Raw genomic sequence first — 18738 nt, forward strand, 5'->3', positions numbered from 1 at the left:
AATGATATCTCTCGTTCCACGGCCTCTTCTGAATCCAGCTTGAACCTCTGGAAGTTCTCTGTCAATGTATGATTGTAGCCGTTTCTGTATTACCTTTTAGCAAAACTTTGCTCACTTGAGATATCAAAGAGATTGGGTACTTTATATAATTCAGGGCACTTTTTACTATGTGATATTACAGACATATATGAAGTAAAATGAAGACAGTCTAAAGGTTTCAATGAGGAGTTGGCTGTTGACCTGTGGGATGAAGTATTCCAACAGAAGAACCAGTATGAGCAAATAGATGAAAGCATGGAAGCATATGGCTTATTGGGGGAATAGCAATATGGTCGATACATACTATGAGAGATGAGGCTAAAAGATTGGTTGGGGGCTTAAGTGCCAGGAGTTTGGCCTTTAACCTGTAGGCAAGGTCATCTCAGAAGATATTTTTGTTTGCTTTTAATTAAGATATGATTCGTTCACATGCCATAAAAAATTCACCTTCAGAAGGTTTTTGAACATGATTAGATTTATGTTTTAAAAAAGATAGTGGGGCAAGCAGTGAGGAGGATAAATCAGAGGAGGGGAAGGTTAGGGCTGGGGACAGAGAAAACAAAATTATTATAACTGACCAGGAGAGAAGTCCAACTAAAAAGAATCCACTGACCGCCACATGCTACATTTATCTATTCTTTGTTTTTGCTAAAGCAAAAGCAAATTCCAGATATCTTGTTATTTTAAACCTTATAGATTCAGTATCTGTAAAATGTTGTTTTCTTGCATAGACAAGATCACTAAATAAAATGACCAAATCCAGTTCATATAAAATTGTCATAAATATTTTAAATGCCTTATGATTTAAAAAAGTCAGGATCCAAAAAGTAAGCACAATCTTTCAAGAGCCTCAGATGGGTGGGTAAGAACAGAATGTTTCAATAAAAGGATACATTGGGGAACAAAATAAATGAAAAAGACTTGGAGACTGCAACATACACGACAAAGGTCAGATGGAAGAGAACTTCCTAGAGGGATATGAGCCTAGGGACCTAGAAAGAAATGGGGGCTGAAATACGGCATATATTTCAGCAAGGGAGAAACTATCTCCACCCATTTTTTACTGTATACTGGAAACTTAGCTGATTCTAAGACGATGTAAGATCATGACATTGAACATTCCACCACAGAGCAAGAGAAGTCATGAGATGCCCCATTCTTTCTCCATTCCCAGCCCTCCCTCCTTAGTGCAGCACGGGACATTCCAGACCTTCTCACCACCTCCGACCCAGCCCTTGCTCCTGTCACGAGGCTTCAATCCCCAAGAGCCATTTCATGTGATGCTCAGCTGAGACCCCTCTGCCTGTCTCTTACAACACCAGAACAAAAGGCTTGTGCAGTGTTCACCTACCCCTATCTCAAGGGGGGAAGGGTAGTACTACCTTAGCCTTCTTATTCAATACCCCATTCTCTTACTACCCACTTTAAATATCCCAGTTCAAGTGCCTGAGATATTACCTAGAAGAATTTCCCAGTTACTTCACCGCTTTGGAGCTCCTACTCCAGCTCATTGCCCCCTCAGAATCATGGCCCTAAAGATCCACTAGGCCGTTGTCCCTCTAAGTAGATGGCTGTGTTGTTTTCAGGCTCAATCCCAAATCTCCCTGTGGGGAGGGAGTTCAGGTGCCCTTGTTCTCTCACTAAATCAAATCAAATAGGTGAAACATACCTGAAGCATTGTCTAGTGGAGCTGGTATCGCCCATAAATAAAAAAAATAAAACCCGTTGAAATCAAGTTGATTCCTAGAGTTACAGAATAAGGAGAATAAGCACTCGATCCTAACTAAAATGTTTGAACCCACCAGCTGTCTCCACGGAAAAACATGTGGCAATCTGCTTAGGTAAAGATTTACAGTCTTGGGAATTCTATGGGGGCAGTTCTACTTTGACCTTTAGGATTACTATGAATCAGAATCCACTGGACAGCAATGGGTTTGGGGGTGTTTTGGTTACAGAGTAGAAGTGCTCCATAGAATTTTCTTGGCTGTAATCTTTACACAGAAGCAGTTTGACAGATCTTTCTTCTGTGACATCGCAAGGTGGGTTAGCAGCCACTAGCAACCTGCAAAAAAATAGAGTAGGAGTTTAAATTCACACCTGTCCACATTGATGCTCCCCCACACTCACCTTCTGTGGCCCCCACAGCCAGCAGAGCACCCATCACAGACACATGGAGAAGGCACCTCCTCAGCATCAGATACATCTTGGCCTTCCCTCCAACAACCAAAGTGCCAGAGGGCTGAGGCAAACACTTATATACTAAAAGGGGGAGCTCATTTGCATAGGCCTTCCTCCCCTCAGCCTGGGAGGGAAGACAGGACTAGAGAAACCTTACTGACAAGGGTCTCTGGTTCCTGGACACTCCCTTCTCATCCCACTACCCAATGACAGTTTCTCCTTTCACTAGGTTTCTCATCTATACACATTCCATCTTCTCCTCTTCCCCACCAGAATTGAATGAAAGGCAGCTACATAACACATAGCCTACACACACAATTCATTATGGAACAGTGAATCAAACAGCTGTTTGAGTCAAACCAGGAACTTTTCAAAGACAGAGAAACAGAAACCCTGCATGGAGATAGACAGTATTGAGGTAGGCTGAGAGCCAGAGGCCACGACTCCTTTGAGGCCCAGAAATTCCTTAGAATGACGGTGAAATTCCCAGCTTCCTGATTTTTCTGAGCCAAGAGGAATTTAATCTTAGAGCAATACACATTATCCCCAAAGGTAATTAAAGAATCCCTACAGACTGTGGAGCTGCGGGTTAATGCGCTGGACTGCAAGTTCGGTTTGAACCCCAAGGCTGGCTGTTCAAGCTCACCAGCCGCTCCTCGGAAACTCTATACAGGGTCGCTATGAGTCGGAACCAACTCGATGGTATTTAACAACAACTGACTCGGGACACAGGCAGAAAACTCGAGGCCAAATCAGGTATTTGGAGAAAAGTCGTCCCGCCAAAGACAGAAACTTAAGGTCCCTCTGGCCCAAACTGACAGGGGCGGAGTCACCCACGGCAGGGGCTCCGGCCGCTCAGGGAGTCACCCCTGCTTTGACGTAGGCCAATAAGAAGCGTCAAGGGCGGAGTCAGGGAAACGCGGGAAGGAGGGGCGGGGCCTCTGGTGGCGGTCAGGAACTGGGGAAGACGGCAACATTGTTTCAAGTTGGACAAATTGACAAGAGCTAGAGAAACACTGCGTTCCATCCCCACTTCGGGCCTCTGTGCCTGGTGGCGTCTCTTTCTCCTCGGCTCCCAAGAGTCTGGGTCCGTTTTCTGTAGGGTTCCCAGGCCCCCGCTCCAGGGCCAGGCTGACCCGACTCGCTAGCGCTTCATGGAGAACTTCCAAAAGGTGGAAAAGATCGGCGAGGGCACGTACGGAGTTGTGTATAAAGCCAAAAACAAGGTGACGGGCGAAGTGGTAGCACTTAAGAAAATCCGATTGGACACGTGAGTGGCTTCTGTACCGGGGACTCCTAACTGGGGGAGCTCTTCTGAGTGCCCCCTTTGGCAGGCGGGCAGAGGTCCAAGGACCGGAAGGGAGTTCTTTTTAAGTGGGGAGGTGGGTTGGGGGACAGACTAGAGGATTTTCCCAAGGAAAGTATAGTGTGGGTATGAATCCACGTAGAACTTTCCCCCAAACTGGGCTGGGCGATGCCCTCAAATACACAATCAGACTCAAGAAGAAAAAGGAGGCCTCATGGGGTGGGATCAGGACTCCCGGTAGAGTTGGTTTTCTGGAAAGTCAGTGAAGAGCACCTTTCTGCCTCCTCTCTGCTTCAACCCCACCCTCTTAGAATTCTTTCACTCTTTCAAAAGAATGGCAGTTGAACCTCACTGGCTTCTCTGGGAAGCTGGGTATTACTCCCCCATTTTTTCCTCTGTTTCTTTCTGTCTGCTTCACTTTCATCAGGTGGCCTCACTTAAATACATCTGGAAAAAAAGAAATGATTACCTTAATTGTGTCCAAAAGCTACCCCCTGCTTTACCCAGGATTTAACTCCTACAATACCATTTCTCTTTTCTCACTTTCCTTTGGGGAAAGAAAGGAATGACTAGCTGGGGGAAAAGGAGTATTTGTAACCAAATTCCCATCTCTGCTCTCCCAATCCCTCCAAGTGAGACAGAGGGTGTACCCAGTACTGCCATCCGAGAGATCTCTCTGCTGAAGGAACTTAACCACCCTAATATCGTCAAGTAAGTATATCTGGGAGGTGGTGTAATAGCAAAAGACTACGTGTTCTGCCTGTGTAGCCTGAGCATTTCTCTCTCATCTACTTGAGACCTCCCTTCCTTAGGCTGCTGGATGTCATCCACACAGAAAACAAACTTTACCTGGTTTTTGAGTTTCTGCATCAGGATCTCAAGAAATTCATGGATGCTTCTGCTCTCACTGGCATTCCTCTTCCCCTCATCAAGGTAACTGTTTTCATCAACTCCTTCCCAGGATGATCATGTCTTTGGGGGGGACTGGAGGTAGGTAATTTAGACTGAGTGATTTGTGATTTGGCTCCCTCTCCTCCTCTCCCCTCCCTAGTACATTTTGTAGCTCTCTCTGCTCATTATACTTATTAACCCTAGGGCTGGGCAGGAGAATCAAAGAAGTTGAAACTCTGTGACTCACTTTAGCAGCACAGGTGGGAGGTCAGATGAAAGGTAGATAAATGAAATTTGAGGCACTTTGTAGGTTTCTTCAAAAAGTCTTCCCACCTGCTGCTTGGTGGGAGAAATAGCTAGTGAGACTGTTGTCTGTTTTAATGCTGGAATGAATTGTAATTTATTAGCAAATGTTTATTCAATATATGGAGTTCCTTGGGAGGCACTGACTTTTAAGAGTTTAGCTACTAACCAAAAAGTTAGTGGTTATAATCCACCCACGAGGCACCTTGGAAGAAAGACCTGGCGATCTACTGTCAAAAAGTTACGGTCCTTGAAAATCATATGTGCAATTCTACTCTGAAATACATGGTGTTGCTATGAGCTAGAATTGACTATGGCAATTGGTTTGGTCTTTGATTTTATTCATTGCATTTTTACTGAATGCATTCAATGTGCTTAGCGCAGAATATGGAAAAGGGATGCAAAACTGAATAAAGCTTGGTCCTTCACTGGGATTATAGCCCAATGGGAAAAGTGGTTTGTAAAATGTAATTCTAATCCAAAGGTTTTGGGGTGGTGCAAATTATTTGCAGTTGACTGGTAACCAAAAGGTCGGCGGTTCTAACCTACCCACAGGCACCTGAGAAACAGGTCTGCAGATCTGCCTCCATAAAGATTATAGCCAAGAAAACCCTACAGAGCAGTTCTATCTGTAACAGATGGGTCTCTCCTAAGTCATAAATCAATAACACAACAAAAACAAAATCAACCAAAAACATGTCATTCAGATCCAACATAGTATAAGAGTTTGGGGGGCACAGACTATACCTTAATCTGCTCACTGTGCTCACAGCTCTCTCTCTCTCTCTCTTGTCAGAGCTATCTTTTCCAGCTGCTCCAAGGACTAGCTTTCTGCCATTCTCATCGGGTTCTGCACCGAGATCTCAAGCCACAGAATCTGCTTATCAATGCAGAGGGGGCCATCAAGCTAGCAGACTTTGGACTAGCCAGAGCCTTTGGAGTCCCTGTTCGTACTTATACCCATGAGGTGAGAGTCTCTTATGCTTTTCTTCTCTGAACTCCACAGAAGTGTTAACAAGGGCATTCACAAAATTACTAAAAACATCTGGCCAGCAGTTTATCTCTCTTGGTAGATGGAAAAGCTCTCTGGAAACCCAGAGAGATTTTAGAGTATGCATAGAATCTACTTGTGGGCAAACTAGACTTAAACAGATGCCAGGCTTGGATAATTGGAATGGACACCATTAAAATTCTGACCATTTATCTCAGATTTTCCAGGAAGATCTCACATTGGAGGGCCTTAGAGTCGTGTGTTAGGCCCACTCTGGGCTACAAAATCCTATGTAGTCACTTGACCTAGGGGAAATTAAAGGGAGGAGAAGGAAGGAAGCTGTTTTATTAAGAGGCTGAGCGTTTGGAGAGCATTGAGATTTCCATGATCCACCCTTTCCCTTCCTGCTCCTGCCCTCCAGGTGGTAACCCTGTGGTACCGAGCACCTGAAATCCTTCTGGGATGCAAATACTACTCTACAGCTGTGGATATCTGGAGCCTGGGCTGCATCTTTGCAGAGATGGTATGTAGGCGTGCCTGGGTTTCATTCAACCCACTACTCCCCACATCCACAAGAACAACAAAACTTAACTGTTGGTTCAGACTCATGGCCCTTCTGTCTCCCTTGAGGATCTCTCTAGAATAGTGCCAAGCTGGGGTGGGGATAGGTGGATATATATATATATATATATATATGACTGTTGCCCCTGATGTCAACAAGAATATCAGGATATCCCCAAATAGCCTCGCCTTCCAGTATGCATCTCTGTAAATCCCTGAAATAAGCTAAATCATTTCTGTAGTTACTTTAGTGTTGATCTGTATATATTGAAACCCTGGTGGTGCAGTGGCTAAGTGCTCAGTTATAAGCTGTTCAAACCCACCAGCCACTCAATGGGAGAAAGATATGGAAGTCTGCTTTCGTAAAGATGTACAGCCTTGGAAACCCATGGGGCAATTTTACTTTGTCCTATGGAATCACTATATGTAGGAATCAATTCTGATAGCAGTGGATTTGCATTTTCTGCATATATTTAGGAGAATGAATTCCACTTAGTATCCCTCCTTCATTTGGCCTGTAGATTGTGCTATAGAGTATGGGAGTGTGGTGAAGCCAACTGTGTTCACCTTACCCTCACTCTTAATTTAAATTACAGACTTAGCTTATGTGCCCCTTAATCTCTGGATTTTAAGGTTGAAGACTCACTGAGGCCTAACCTTAAGTGGGAGTGCCCATCCCCTTTAATACAACAGTGAAGTGGGATGAGTTTTCAACTCAAATCAGCCATCTCTTTTTTGATCCTTTATCTGGGTTATAACTGAGGGCTTAGAGACCATAAGCCTAATGTATGTTTGTGTATATATAGTACATTTTCCCCTAGTGCATTGCCTTACAGTTGCCCATATTCCTCTCTCAATTCATCAAAAAATATTTGTTAAGCACCTAGTGTGTACCCAGCACTATGCTAGGTGCTGTGGGGAACACAGAAGAAATGGAAGACACAGTCTCTGCCCGCTGTGCTCCTATCTAGAAGTGGCTGCATCACAAGGAGGGGGGATGACTGCAGTGTCTACCCCACACCCCGTGAGTGGCTTGGGATCCCTTTGCTACATGTCAGTGGCACCCCAGACATTCACCCCTTTCCAGCCCCATCCAACCTTGGGGATCTGCAAAGCATAGTTGGGGGAAAGAAGGAGGGGGTGAAGAGACAGATTAAGAGACTTCATTGTCTCGGGCACTGTATGACTGACCCCATGAAAGGCTCTGGGGTGAGGGGTGGGGAGAGTCATGGGGCCCTGCTGACCTTCCACTGCCTGTGGGAACCTCCTTTGTATAGAGGGCAGTTTTCACTGACGTAAATGTGGGTCTTGGTCTTTCCTCTCCCCATTCTCAGGTGACCCGCAGGGCACTATTCCCTGGAGACTCTGAGATCGACCAACTCTTCCGGATCTTTCGAACTCTGGGAACCCCAGATGAGACAGTTTGGCCAGGAGTTACTTCTATGCCTGATTATAAGGCGAGTTTCCCCAAGTGGGCCCGGCAAGATTTTAGCAAAGTTGTGCCTCCCCTGGATGAAGATGGACGGAGCTTGTTATCGGTGAGAGTGAGGGGTGGGAACCCACTTTCCTTCATTTTCTCCCCTATGGCAGGGTTTTACCATTGTGAAAGAGGAAGGATGAAACCCTAGATTCCTTAGCACCTCTCAATAACCTGAGAGGGTTTGGATATGGGAGGAGGGAAATGGGAACTTTGTCTTGGGTAAAATTATTTCTGGTTTCTTGATTTCTCTGAATACTTACTGCCCAGGCCTAGCCTACTATTAATTATATCAACTGAAGTCAGTGTACTTCTGTCTTTCCTTCCAGCAAATGCTGCACTACGACCCCAACAAGCGCATTTCAGCAAAGGCAGCTCTGGCTCACCCTTTCTTCCAAGATGTGACCAAGCCAATACCTCACCTTCGACTCTGACGCCTTTCCACCAGCCCCCACCCTCAGTTTCACCCTCTCCTCTAGTGTATGCCTGACCGGGCTTGGGTCTGGTTGTTGAGACTCAGGTGGGCCCACTGATCTTGTCTGGTTGCCTTAACACTCATCTTGACCTTTTGGCCAGTCAGCTCGAGGGATATAGAAAATGGAGGGGAAGGAGGAGTGGGAATGAAAGAGTTTTATTATTACATGCACTTAAGTCAGTTTCTCTACCACCCTAGTGCTCTCCTCTTAGGCACTACTAAGGGCCAGTCTCCAAAATCAGACCAACTCTTCCCCCATAATTCCACATAGGTTTGCCATCCTAGACCATTTCTGAGTGACTCATAATGATTATTTTTTGTGTTTGGGAGTGACAGGGCCTCCAAGCCTCCTGCAATTGTAAGGCCAAGTGACACCAGAGGACTAAGTTGAAACTTTGAAACCCAAGCAACACAAAAATATGGAGAGGGGTCTGTTTTTAGGAATTAGGTTAAAGAATAGACCCTACCACATTTTATGCCCTTGTTTTAGTGTTTCACCTCAACTAACAGGCTAGGAAACTCAAGACTCCAACTCTGGTGGTGGCTGCAGTAGAAATGATTGTTTCCAGCCCTCTTGTCTGCCCGTCTATGGCCAAGGGGTCTGGGAAGCCCAGAGTTGGGTAGCATCCAGGCCCATTGCTTCACTACAGCCTTATGAGGCAAGTGAGAGATGTTTGAATTTTCCCTTCCTTTTAGAATTCTTAGTTCTTTGGTTGCCAGGTATCCCTGCTCCCATCTTCCTCTGAAAGGTGTGGAATGGAAGTTAAGAGTAGACATCATTTTGAAAATACTGACACTTTTTCAGGGCTGTGACTGAGCTGGGGGTACTCTGGGAAAATATTTCTTTAAAAGAAGGATGAACAATTATATTTATATTTCAGGTTATAGTCATTTTTAAAGTCAGTGGGGGGAGGGGGAGAACTGTTGCTCCGTGCACTTGGGGTTTTGTAATGCGAATGTTTAAAAATATTTTTTCTTTTTATGATTTTTGTCTCTTCCCTTACCTCTTAAGTGTTCTTGCTATTAACATTATTTGTAATTTAGTTTGTAATTCATTAAAAAAAAGTTCCTGGTTTTGTATAGCTCATACCTTTCCTTTTTTTCTTTCACTGAAAGAGGAGCATATGTGAGAGAGAATATGAATGTGAATGTGTGATAACTGGTTTCAGATCCCTCATTTCCTAATCTCTCTGTGCAGGTTTACCAACTCTTCTCCATTCTGGCTTCCAAGATGCAGTTGGGATAGTAGTTAACGTGGGCAAAGTATTATTTTTCCCATTTTCCAGAGGAGGGAATTAAAGCTCAGAGAGGTTAGGTAACTTTCAGATATCACAGCTGTTAAAGTAGCATAACTAGGAGGCTGGGAAGAACTCAAGTCTTTCTAACTGCTAAGTCTCTTTTCTACTTCCCTGTCCCTGCAAATCTGCATCCTTCTAACATGCATACACACACTTCGCTCTCTTCCAGACTTTCTAAGGGCTTAGAAATAGCAATAAGTTTTGAAGTGGACTCTGGGAATTCACCTTGACCCTGCATTTCCCAGAAAGCTCACTGTGTTTGCCTTTTTTTTTTTTTTGGTATATCACAACAGTTTTCTGAAGATGCTTTTATTTATATTCACATATGATTCAGAAAACATCAATTGTCTATAGGAAAAAAAATACTATGAACGGGCTAAAGCTTCTGGTTTGGCACTGTAGGATAAGCACTTGACCACAATGTTGGTTTGAACTGCAAGGTCAGCAGTTCAAATCCACCAGCCGCTCCTAGAAAACCCTATACACAACTAGCACTTAACAACAAACTATACCACTGCTCCTCGTTGCCACTGTCTCGCCCCACGTTAAAACATCAGAGGTTTTATCCCCCAAAATTCCTGTTCTCTAATTGTTAAGTGCCATGAAGTCAGTTCTGATCCTGGATAAGGTTTCCAAGGAGCGGCTAGTGGGTTTGAATCACCAACCTTGAGGTTAGGTGTCCAATGCTTAAATGACAGCGCCACACCAGCACGCCCTGTCCTCATGTCATCAAATACCCTCGAGTCAATTCTGACTCAGTGATCCTGAATAGGGCTTTCAAGGAGCAGTTGGTGAGTTTGAACCGTCAACCAGAACCACACTAGGGTTTCCCTTGCCCCTCTTTGTTGATGTTAAGTGTCTTAAAGCAGATTCCAACTCAGCGACACTATATAGTTTCCGAGGAGCAGCTGGTGGGTTTAAACTGTCGACCTTGTAATTCTCAGTCCAGTGCTGACCCGAAAGCGCCACACCAGGAATCCAGGAAGCACTGACGTGAAGGTTATTGAAATTCCCAATCTCCAGTTCCTTAAGAGAGGTATTTCCCTGTACGTCCGCGATTTTGTCAGAGGGCGGAGCGCTAGAATTAGCCGTTTCCCCATACCACCCCCACTGCCGCCAAATCGCGGGAGGGGGGAAGGTCAGTAGAGGCCTTCCTGGGGTTCCTTTCCACCCCGCCTTACTTGCCAGTCAAGTCCAGAATTGTCGCAGTACTGGTTAAAGTTTCACTTTGACCCGCCTCCAGCACTCACCTGATTAGATGTTTAGAAGTCAAAAGGCGGGGGTCATGGGGTGTCGAGAGTTTATTGGTTGACACATACGCCTGTCACCAGTGTACCGCCCCCTGTTTTAGGGAACTCGCTCTTTAATGGTTCCTTCATGTGTCAATCTTCAAGGCTTCTCGCCTTTTATTGGTTTGTAGCCCCGCCTGTTCATTCCCCTGCTTGTACTCGTTGATGACAATTCTGAAAGAGCCCTACCTTTCTCTTGAGGATTGGCGGGTGAGTGCACATATTGCCCACCCTCGATGGTAGGCGGGTAATTGTGCTATTGGCTGGGGCCCCCGCCCAGGGCGAGGAGGAGGGGTGGGAGGGTTTGGTTGAGCTGCAGCTGTTTGTCTGTTCGACAGAGGCTTGGGCCTGACGGGGAGACGGAGCCTCAGGTACAGGGCTAGTGGCGCCCAGAAGGGCAGGGGCGGAGGCGCCGGGGCGGTAAGGGTGGCCTGGCCTGAGAGTGGAGGACTGTCTGGGACTAAGCGAGGGAGTTAAATGGCCCACTGGAGACAGGAGAAGGGGGCCGGGTCCTGGCAGGCCTAATGGGGGCGCTGAGGAGGGGGCCGAGCGTGTTGGGAGCCCAAAGTTGGTAACGCGGGGAGGTGGCAGGGTGCTGGCGGCGGCCGGACTGGAAGCTGGGTGCGGAGGCCCGGGGCTGGTAGGAGAGGTGGGGCCGGCCCCATTAAACAGCGCTGGAGAGGGAGGAGCTGAGTGGAAGGGACGGGGCAGCGGTGAGGTAAGCCCATTTGCTTGGAGGTGAGGAGGGGTCAACCTGACGCTTTAGTCCCGAGGGTAACTGAGGCAGGGTCTCTCGAGATGTGTCTAATTAGGAGGGCCTGAAAACGGGTTCTTAGTTAGGTAAGAGGTATTCTTTTCACGGAAAGTAGCCATTGTGAAAATAACCGAAGGGGAGAACTGAGTTGAGCCGAGAGGGATTTGGCTTCAGGGAGGGAGAACTGAGGCACACGAAGAAAGCTTTATTAACTTAATTTACTAAAGAAGTTAGGGAAAGGAAAGCAAGGCCTGATAACAGTTATATGAGCTGCTGGAAGAGAGTGCAGAAGCTGTACTGGAGGCTCCGGGTTTGGGGAGTACCCACTCTTTTGTTCCCATTCATGTTGGGATGTGTAATCATTTTAAGTTTCTTCGCTATTCCCAGGGTAGGTAGTGAAGACAAAAGTTCTTTTATTTTTGTGATAGTCGGCTGCTCCAAACTCAGCCCTTCCTTAATTATTACACTTTGCTTTGGCCTCATGGCTAGTTTAGACAGCACTCTTTTCTATTTCTTCCTACCTACTGTTTCATGCCTTGTGAAAAAGCTAAGTTGCCTTGAGGGATATTTTGTCCATTTCTTTCCCACTTGATAACATGGCCTATAGTGGATACTGTATCTCTGACCTAAAGTGGGAATCTGAATGATTTCATTATTTGCATTGGAAAGGAGTATAGAAATCCCCAGCCATCAAGAGATCTGACCAGAGTTGGTAACACTTTTGTTGAACTTAGACTTGGGTACTTCCCAGGCAGGTAATCGAGTTAGATGGAATGAAGTCTGAAAATATGAGCTGATATCACTGAGGACAGCATTTGGGAAACAGCAATTCCATTCCCGAAAGTTGACATCACCCGTTGTCGTTTGTCTAGTTTCTGTACTACTAGAAAGTTGTGTCAAACAGTGAGGTATTTGGAAAAATGGATGAGTAAAGAAAAGGAAGGTGAGTTAGTAAAGCAGAGGACTCCCTTCCCCATGCATTTTTAATGGCCTGCTGACCACCTTAGACCCCATAGATTAGAGCCTCTTGGAGATTTTTTCCTCTATTATAGCTCCTCTTTCCCCTACTGTACCAGTGTCGTCTTCTATCATTGTTTCATTGTAATTACTAAATATGTGCACATTAAAAAGTATTCAAGCTATGCAGCAGTATTAAAAGTGTAAGTCCTCCACACTCACTCCACCCTTTTTTTCAGTCAGGAATGTCAGAGGTAAGAATCAGAAGATCAAACTAATCTTGCTGTGTTTAGGGGATGTGCCACTAAAGGCAATTCTGTGTTCATATTCCCACGAAACTCCTGTCTTTCATTCTTTCGTTTTCCCTTCTGGGATGATACTCTGTTATTGTGCTACTTTCAGTTTTTCTTTGTCATCTATGAAACTCAGGCAGGCAAAGTTCTGTACTTTGTAGTATCACTTAACTTCTTAAATTCACATATATACCAGTTATATTTTGGGTATCCTAGAAAATGCCCAAGTAGATCGGACCAAAACTTTTTTCTCTTTTATGAAAGCAATATTCAAGTGAATCATTTTGCTTGGGATAATTATTGGCATCACTGCTAAGGTGAGTAATTTGAGACCTCTATCTTCTGGTTCATGGACTTGTAGTATGGCACTGTAGGACCGGCAGTGGACTGCAAACCACAAGACCAGCAGTTCAAACCCATCAGCAGATCCTTGGAAATCCTATATGCGGTTGCTATGAGTCAGCGTCAACTTGACAGCACTTAACAACATAGCTTCTGGTTCATGGTCTGCCTGGTCAGATTATATGACTGTTCCTTCCTTATCCATGAAGGTGATGGTGCTCCTAAGGAACTTCAGTGTTTGTCTTGTCTGTAGTGACTTTAGAAGCCCCTAAGAGTCTCTGGATTTGAAATTGGTTTTCCTTTAAACTTCATAATACAGCTAGGGCATTTCATCAGCCAGTTATCATAGCAACTCCATGTGTGTCAAATAGAAAGAACTGTCTCCACAGGGTTGCTAATGGCTGATTTTTTGGAAGTAGATTGCCAAACCTTTCTTCTGAGGTACCATGGGGTCGACTCAAACCTCCAATCTTTTAGCAGCCCATCAAGTTCATTGGTTGTACCACCCAGAGATATTTCACACTACCAATTTATTAATTGAATTTGTTCTCACTGGGCCTGATCTGCCCTCTAATGTATCCAGCCTTTGCACAGTGCCCATAAGAAACCTCAATTCTTATTCCTTGGGAGCTATTATTTTCTTACCTACAGTCAGTCCTGGAGAATGTGTAAATGTAGGGTTTTTGTTTGTTTTAAATCCTCTTTCATCTTTGCTCTTTGACATTTTCTAGTATTCTGTATTCTGTAGTATTCTGTCCTTTTCCTCTATATGTCCCTTTGTTTTTCCTACCTTTCCTTTAACAAAACCTATTTTTAAGAAAGTATCTGGAATTGCTCCATAAGATGACAAAGTCACTTAAATTGTTAATTCTTCCAAGGGATTTTGCATTTCAGGAGTGAGCTCAGGTGTGGAGTTATCAATATGGAATTTCAAATATAGGTCTGCAGTTGAAAAATTATTTGGAGAAGTGGCCTTTCCATTACCCTTGATGTCGTACCTCATATATTTTTACCCTTACTGTGCCTACATGCAAGGATTACCCTTTCATAGTTTGCTTGTTTGTGTGCATTGATGCCTTGGACTTCTGAGAAAGAGGCTTAGGATAAGAGAATCAAGTATATAGCCTGCTCCTTAATTCCCTGATTAAGGAGATTTCCTGATTAGACTGGAAAGTAATCAATGTGTGAGACATTTAACTTAAATAAGGAAATGCAGCAGCCCTCTGGGAGGAAAGATTATAAAACCCTACACATTACGCTTCTACTTCCCAAGAGTGTTTTAGGAAAGATTTAGTCATTGACTGAATAGTAACTGAGCTGATTAAGGAGACACCCAGGTGAGTAAAGTGGGTGATTCCTGGGCATGCTATAGCTTCTGTTTAAAAGCAGTAAGTACCATTTCAGAGTGCCTCCTGGCTCTGTGGTAAAAATTTTTCCGTTTTTAAAACTTATATTTCTCAAGTTGAGGGATTAATAGAAGGGTAATGACCTAAAGCTTTTTAACCACTCAACATCAGCTGAAAAATTCAGGGAACCTTGTTTTTAGCCACAGTTGCCTCAGTGTTAGGGTGGGAGGGCCACATATTGGGTGTGATTAAGCCATCTAAGGCGTAGTAACGGGTGACAGGAAAAGCAGTTAGCCCATGTGAGTTGCAACAGTACCTTGTGGGCTAGGTTCCAAAGGGGCCCTCCATCCAAGAGAGAGAATTAGGTCTCTGGGTTCTATTAAAAACATTCCCAAATGGAACTGAGTCTATCCAGATTACATGGATGGGAGAGGTAAGCAGAATTGTTTTTGGCTTTAAGTATTTTAAACATGTAATGATTCTCTACTAGGGACCATGCTCTGACCTGGAGATTCAAGATTACATTAAAAAATAGTCCCACTTTTTGAGACATTTGGAAACTTAAAGTAGACAGACACAACGTATATGTGAGGGGACTTAAAAAAGTTCATGGAACAATGCCATTATCTCTTCATTCAATTTTTCCATGAACTTTTTGAAGTCCCCTCATATAATGTGATAAATGCTATTATAGACATGCATTCTTTTTGAAAATTATTTTCATTGTTATTGAGAATATACCCAGCAGTTAGACAATTTACCAGTTAGACAATTTCTACATGTACAGGTCAATGACATCAATTACATTTTTCTTTTCTTTTCTTTTTAAATGTTTTATTGTGAATTGTGTGATAGTCTACATGGGAGAACATCATCAGCTTTACATTCATTCCATCATCCATTATTTCATTGGCATAGTTACCATCCCGTCCATGCATCCTCACCCAACCAAGGGGTGTACCCTGTAAGCCTGCACCCCACCCCCGCCACCACAGTCCTCAGCCCCTTTCCATCTCCTGATCCCGAGTCCCCAGCCCCACCATCTCTTGACGTCATCTTCTCTGCCTCCATCTCAGGCCTCACCGCCTCTCTGGGTAGGATTCTGCACTTCGCTCTTCTCCATTGATAGTACCAGGGTCCTCCACTCCTAGACTGATAAGTTAATCACTCCCCTCTTTGCTACAAAATGTCCATCTTTAGATTTCCAACCCTCACAATCAGAGTCCTGATAAGAATTATTCACCATTGCATCACAAGAGACCCATCTATATTTCGTTTCATCAGCCCTTCCTGGACAGGCTGGACACCACTCACTGGAGACTCTACCTTCCTCCACGCCCTTTGGATCTAGGTTCTCTCTTGAAAGCTTGTAAGCCAGTCACTTCTTGCCTTTGTATCCCTCCCCCCATTTTGGGTAGCCAATGTCCAAGTTGCCCATCCCTGTGTACCCTTTGTGTGGAGGGGGTGGGAATAGTTCTTGGCAGCAGGGATTTGTTTCCTTTTTTGAGCTACTGCATTCATAGGTGTAGGTCCTGTTTATTGAATTGTATCAGATGACGCTTTTTTTTTCCCCTCTTCTTTCTTCTTCGGGTTGAGCTCTGTTTATCCAGGTATTGAAATCCGGTCAAATGGGTATCATGTGCAAGTGTGGGTGTTCTTATGTCTGTCCGGCGTCTTTTTATCGGCTGGCTGCCCTGCTTTCCACTCTAGACCTCTGTGGCTGTGTCATTGACTCTGAGCCCATGAGTCCCCAGATGTTGCCTCGCTACTGGCTGACCAGGTCTCCACCAGGGTTCACGGTAGTTTGCTGAACGATGTAGGGCTTAGCTCGCCCCTTCATTGATGTGCGTGGTTGTCAGTCAAAGCGTATATTTCCCTTACGTCTTAGTCTTGGAAGAGAATTTACACTGAGAGGATCCGACCACTTGCCTTGATGTCTCCTGGGCAAGCCCACCTGTATGTTCTTGTGGTAACAGTCGGACGGCCCTTATTGTTTTGTATTTTTCCTGTAGGTCCTTCTTTCAAGAGGTATCTTCTGGTTTTCTAGCTGCTCCCGGCTGGTCTGCTTGTCCTTTCAAGTGTAGAAATTTCCTGTCTCTGAAGGTCTGGTTGTGGTTCGGGCTTCCACCTATACTCCCATGTAATGCAGAGGCTCCTCAGTAAACCTTCTTCACTGGACACATTATAGTCCCATTTTAGGTATTCTAATCAGTTATAGGCAGAAGACAGGCTTACAAGCTTTCCATGTTGATATTTTCAATAACATTTTTCAAGTTGTGCAATCATTGTCATCCTCCTTTTCTGAATTATTCCTCCCCACAGTTTCCTATCTAATCTTTCAAGTTGCTCTTGTCAGTTTGATCCCTTATAGATAGTTCTTAAAAGAGCACACTGTTCAAGGCAGTTAAGCTAAACTGTTTGGTTTAAATAAGACTATAGGGAATATTTTTGGCTTAAGGTTTCAAGATTATCTCAAGGCATTTGTTTCAGAGGTTCTTCCAGCCTCAGTGGATCCAGGAAGTCTGGATCCCATGAGAATTTGAAATTCTTTCTGCATTTTCCCTTTTTTGATCAGGACTCTTCTATAGAGTAGAATTACAGTCTTACCCCAGAGGAAGCAGTATGAGTTCTACTGGGGTGAGAGTAATTATGCAAGATTTCACAAAGATATATTAGGAGTTTGCTAGACCAACATAATAGGGAAGGGCAGTCCAATCTTTCCTAAGTCAGTAATAAGGAATGTGTACTACCATGCTGATAAGAGAACTTTTTGCCTCTTGGAGAACTATTAGGACAAGGGTGGGGGAAGAGAGGGGTGCTCTCATTTAAATCAGGGACTTATTAGATAACATTGGATCAACGCAGTGAAAGAGCTGACCCAAGTTGTGGAACTCTCAGTTCAAGATATTGATGATTTGGGGACTAAAGAAAGTTGGAGAGGTGTTTAAGGAATTTACTGGCCTTTACCCTGTCTTCCCTACTTAGTAAATCGCATATATAAATACCAAAACCCATGGAGTCCTGCAAAGGTAACCTCTTCACTATCTTCTCCCATTGAATTGACTGTTTTACAACTGTCCTTGGTAGGCTTTGGTCAAGATCTTTTAGAGAAACATAGTAATGATTCAGTCTTCTGCCAGAATGATATGGGACTAAACTCCAGTTCCCAGGGAAGACCTGGGGCTTTCTAATTTGTTTGTAGTGTATGTAAGGAAGTACTTACATGAACTGAATAGAGGCAGACACTATCTAGTCTCAGATCCTTGTCCCTGTTCTGGTTCCCTTTCAGAGTTTAGCATCTCCTGTTTCCTTAAGAAGTTGTTAGTTGCTGTTGAATCAGTTCAAACTCATGGTGACCTCCATGTATGTCAGAGTACTGTGTGCACACCAGAGGGCTTTCAAGGCTGTGACCTTTTGGAAGCAGATCACCAGGTCTTCTATGGCACCTCTGGGTGGGTTAGAACTGCCATTCTTTTGTCTGGTAGTCAAACACTACCTGAATAGAATAGGAGTCCTGGATTTGCCAAGTAGCTGTGTGATTCTTGACTGTGTGAGAATATCTAATAAGTTGATTGATTTTATGTGCCTCCGTTTCCTTACCTATAAAATAAGGAATCTGAAATAGATGACTTCTTGTTGTCGAGAGTCATCAAGTCAGTTCTGGCTCTTAACGACCCTGTATAGGGTTTCCGAGGAGCAGCTGGTGGGTTTGAACTGCCGACCATATGGTTAGCAGCTCAGTGCTTATCCTATGTACTTTAAATAACTAACTGACTTTATAGGGTTGACGTTTGGGACTTAGGTATAGGAAATTCGGTATTGATAAATGATAGACGTCTGGGGGCTTCATCTGTAGTTGACGTAGTTACAAAGGGGTCCTAAGGAGTGCAGTCTTGCTGTAGCTGAGATTGACAGGCTAAGAAACTTTTTGTTATGCCTGCTTTCCTTGTGCTGTTTGGAGAGCTGCCCACATTAAAGAATCTGTCTTTCAACCACCTTTCCCAGTCCCCAAATGATCTGATGCTGTGGCTAAGTCTCAGTCCTCTTTAATGGATCATTTGATAAGCTATTCTTGTGGAGTTACACTTTTAAAAGGAGTTAAATTGGATTTCTTCTCTTCTGAGCTGTAAGGGTTGGAGGGAACCTGCTCATTTGCCCTTTTTTTTTTTTTTTTTTGGCTCAGGTTTGAAGGTAATAGTCATCACACCACTTAACTACTTGGCTTATTTATTTTTTTT

At 44.2% G+C, this 18738-nt stretch overlaps 3 protein-coding genes across 7 annotated transcripts in view; 2 read left to right on the forward strand and 1 right to left on the reverse strand.

Annotated features, from left to right (window-relative positions):
* Positions 1–2242, reverse strand: part of PMEL (premelanosome protein) — a 9348-nt gene extending 7106 nt beyond the window's left edge. For all 3 annotated transcript variants that reach the window (XM_006859403.1, XM_006859402.1, XM_006859401.1), the window contains exon 1: positions 2167–2242. In XM_006859403.1, the coding sequence (XP_006859465.1) occupies positions 2167–2242 (76 nt within the window). The remainder of the gene's footprint in view (positions 1–2166) is intronic.
* An 894-nt stretch (positions 2243–3136) lies between these two features.
* CDK2 (cyclin-dependent kinase 2) lies at positions 3137–8416 on the forward strand. Of its 2 annotated transcripts, XM_006859404.1 has the most exons (7): positions 3137–3487; positions 4157–4234; positions 4336–4456; positions 5514–5684; positions 6130–6231; positions 7604–7807; positions 8076–8416. In XM_006859404.1, the coding sequence occupies exons 1-7, from the start codon at positions 3372–3374 to the stop codon at positions 8178–8180; spliced, it is 897 nt and encodes a 298-aa protein (XP_006859466.1). In that variant the 5' UTR covers positions 3137–3371; the 3' UTR covers positions 8181–8416. The 2 variants fall into 2 exon arrangements, with proteins under 2 accessions (XP_006859466.1, XP_006859467.1); XM_006859405.1 differs by lacking the exon at positions 6130–6231 and having other exon boundaries at positions 8076–8180.
* Positions 8417–11141: 2725 nt separating this feature from the next.
* The window catches only part of RAB5B (RAB5B, member RAS oncogene family), an 18298-nt gene continuing 10701 nt past the window's right edge, over positions 11142–18738 (forward strand). For both annotated transcript variants that reach the window (XM_006859406.1, XM_006859407.1), the window contains exon 1: positions 11142–11179. The gene's annotated coding sequence lies outside the window, so the exon portion shown is untranslated. The remainder of the gene's footprint in view (positions 11180–18738) is intronic.

The sequence above is a fragment of the Chrysochloris asiatica genome, unplaced genomic scaffold (genome assembly GCF_000296735.1).
Source record: "Chrysochloris asiatica unplaced genomic scaffold, ChrAsi1.0 scaffold00033, whole genome shotgun sequence".
Lineage (NCBI taxonomy): Eukaryota > Metazoa > Chordata > Mammalia > Afrosoricida > Chrysochloridae > Chrysochloris > Chrysochloris asiatica.

What these genes read in the sequence shown, in the direction of transcription:
- CDK2 (XM_006859404.1), top strand. Translation starts at nt 3,372, where the DNA reads ATGGAGAACTTCCAAAAGGTGGAAAAGATCGGCGAGGGCACGTACGGA. An exon ending in AAGAAAATCCGATTGGACAC is followed by an intron (nt 3,488 to 4,156) that starts GTGAGTGGCTTC and finishes AATCCCTCCAAG; the next exon opens with TGAGACAGAGGGTGTACCCA. An exon ending in TTCCTCTTCCCCTCATCAAG is followed by an intron (nt 4,457 to 5,513) that starts GTAACTGTTTTC and finishes CTCTCTTGTCAG; the next exon opens with AGCTATCTTTTCCAGCTGCT.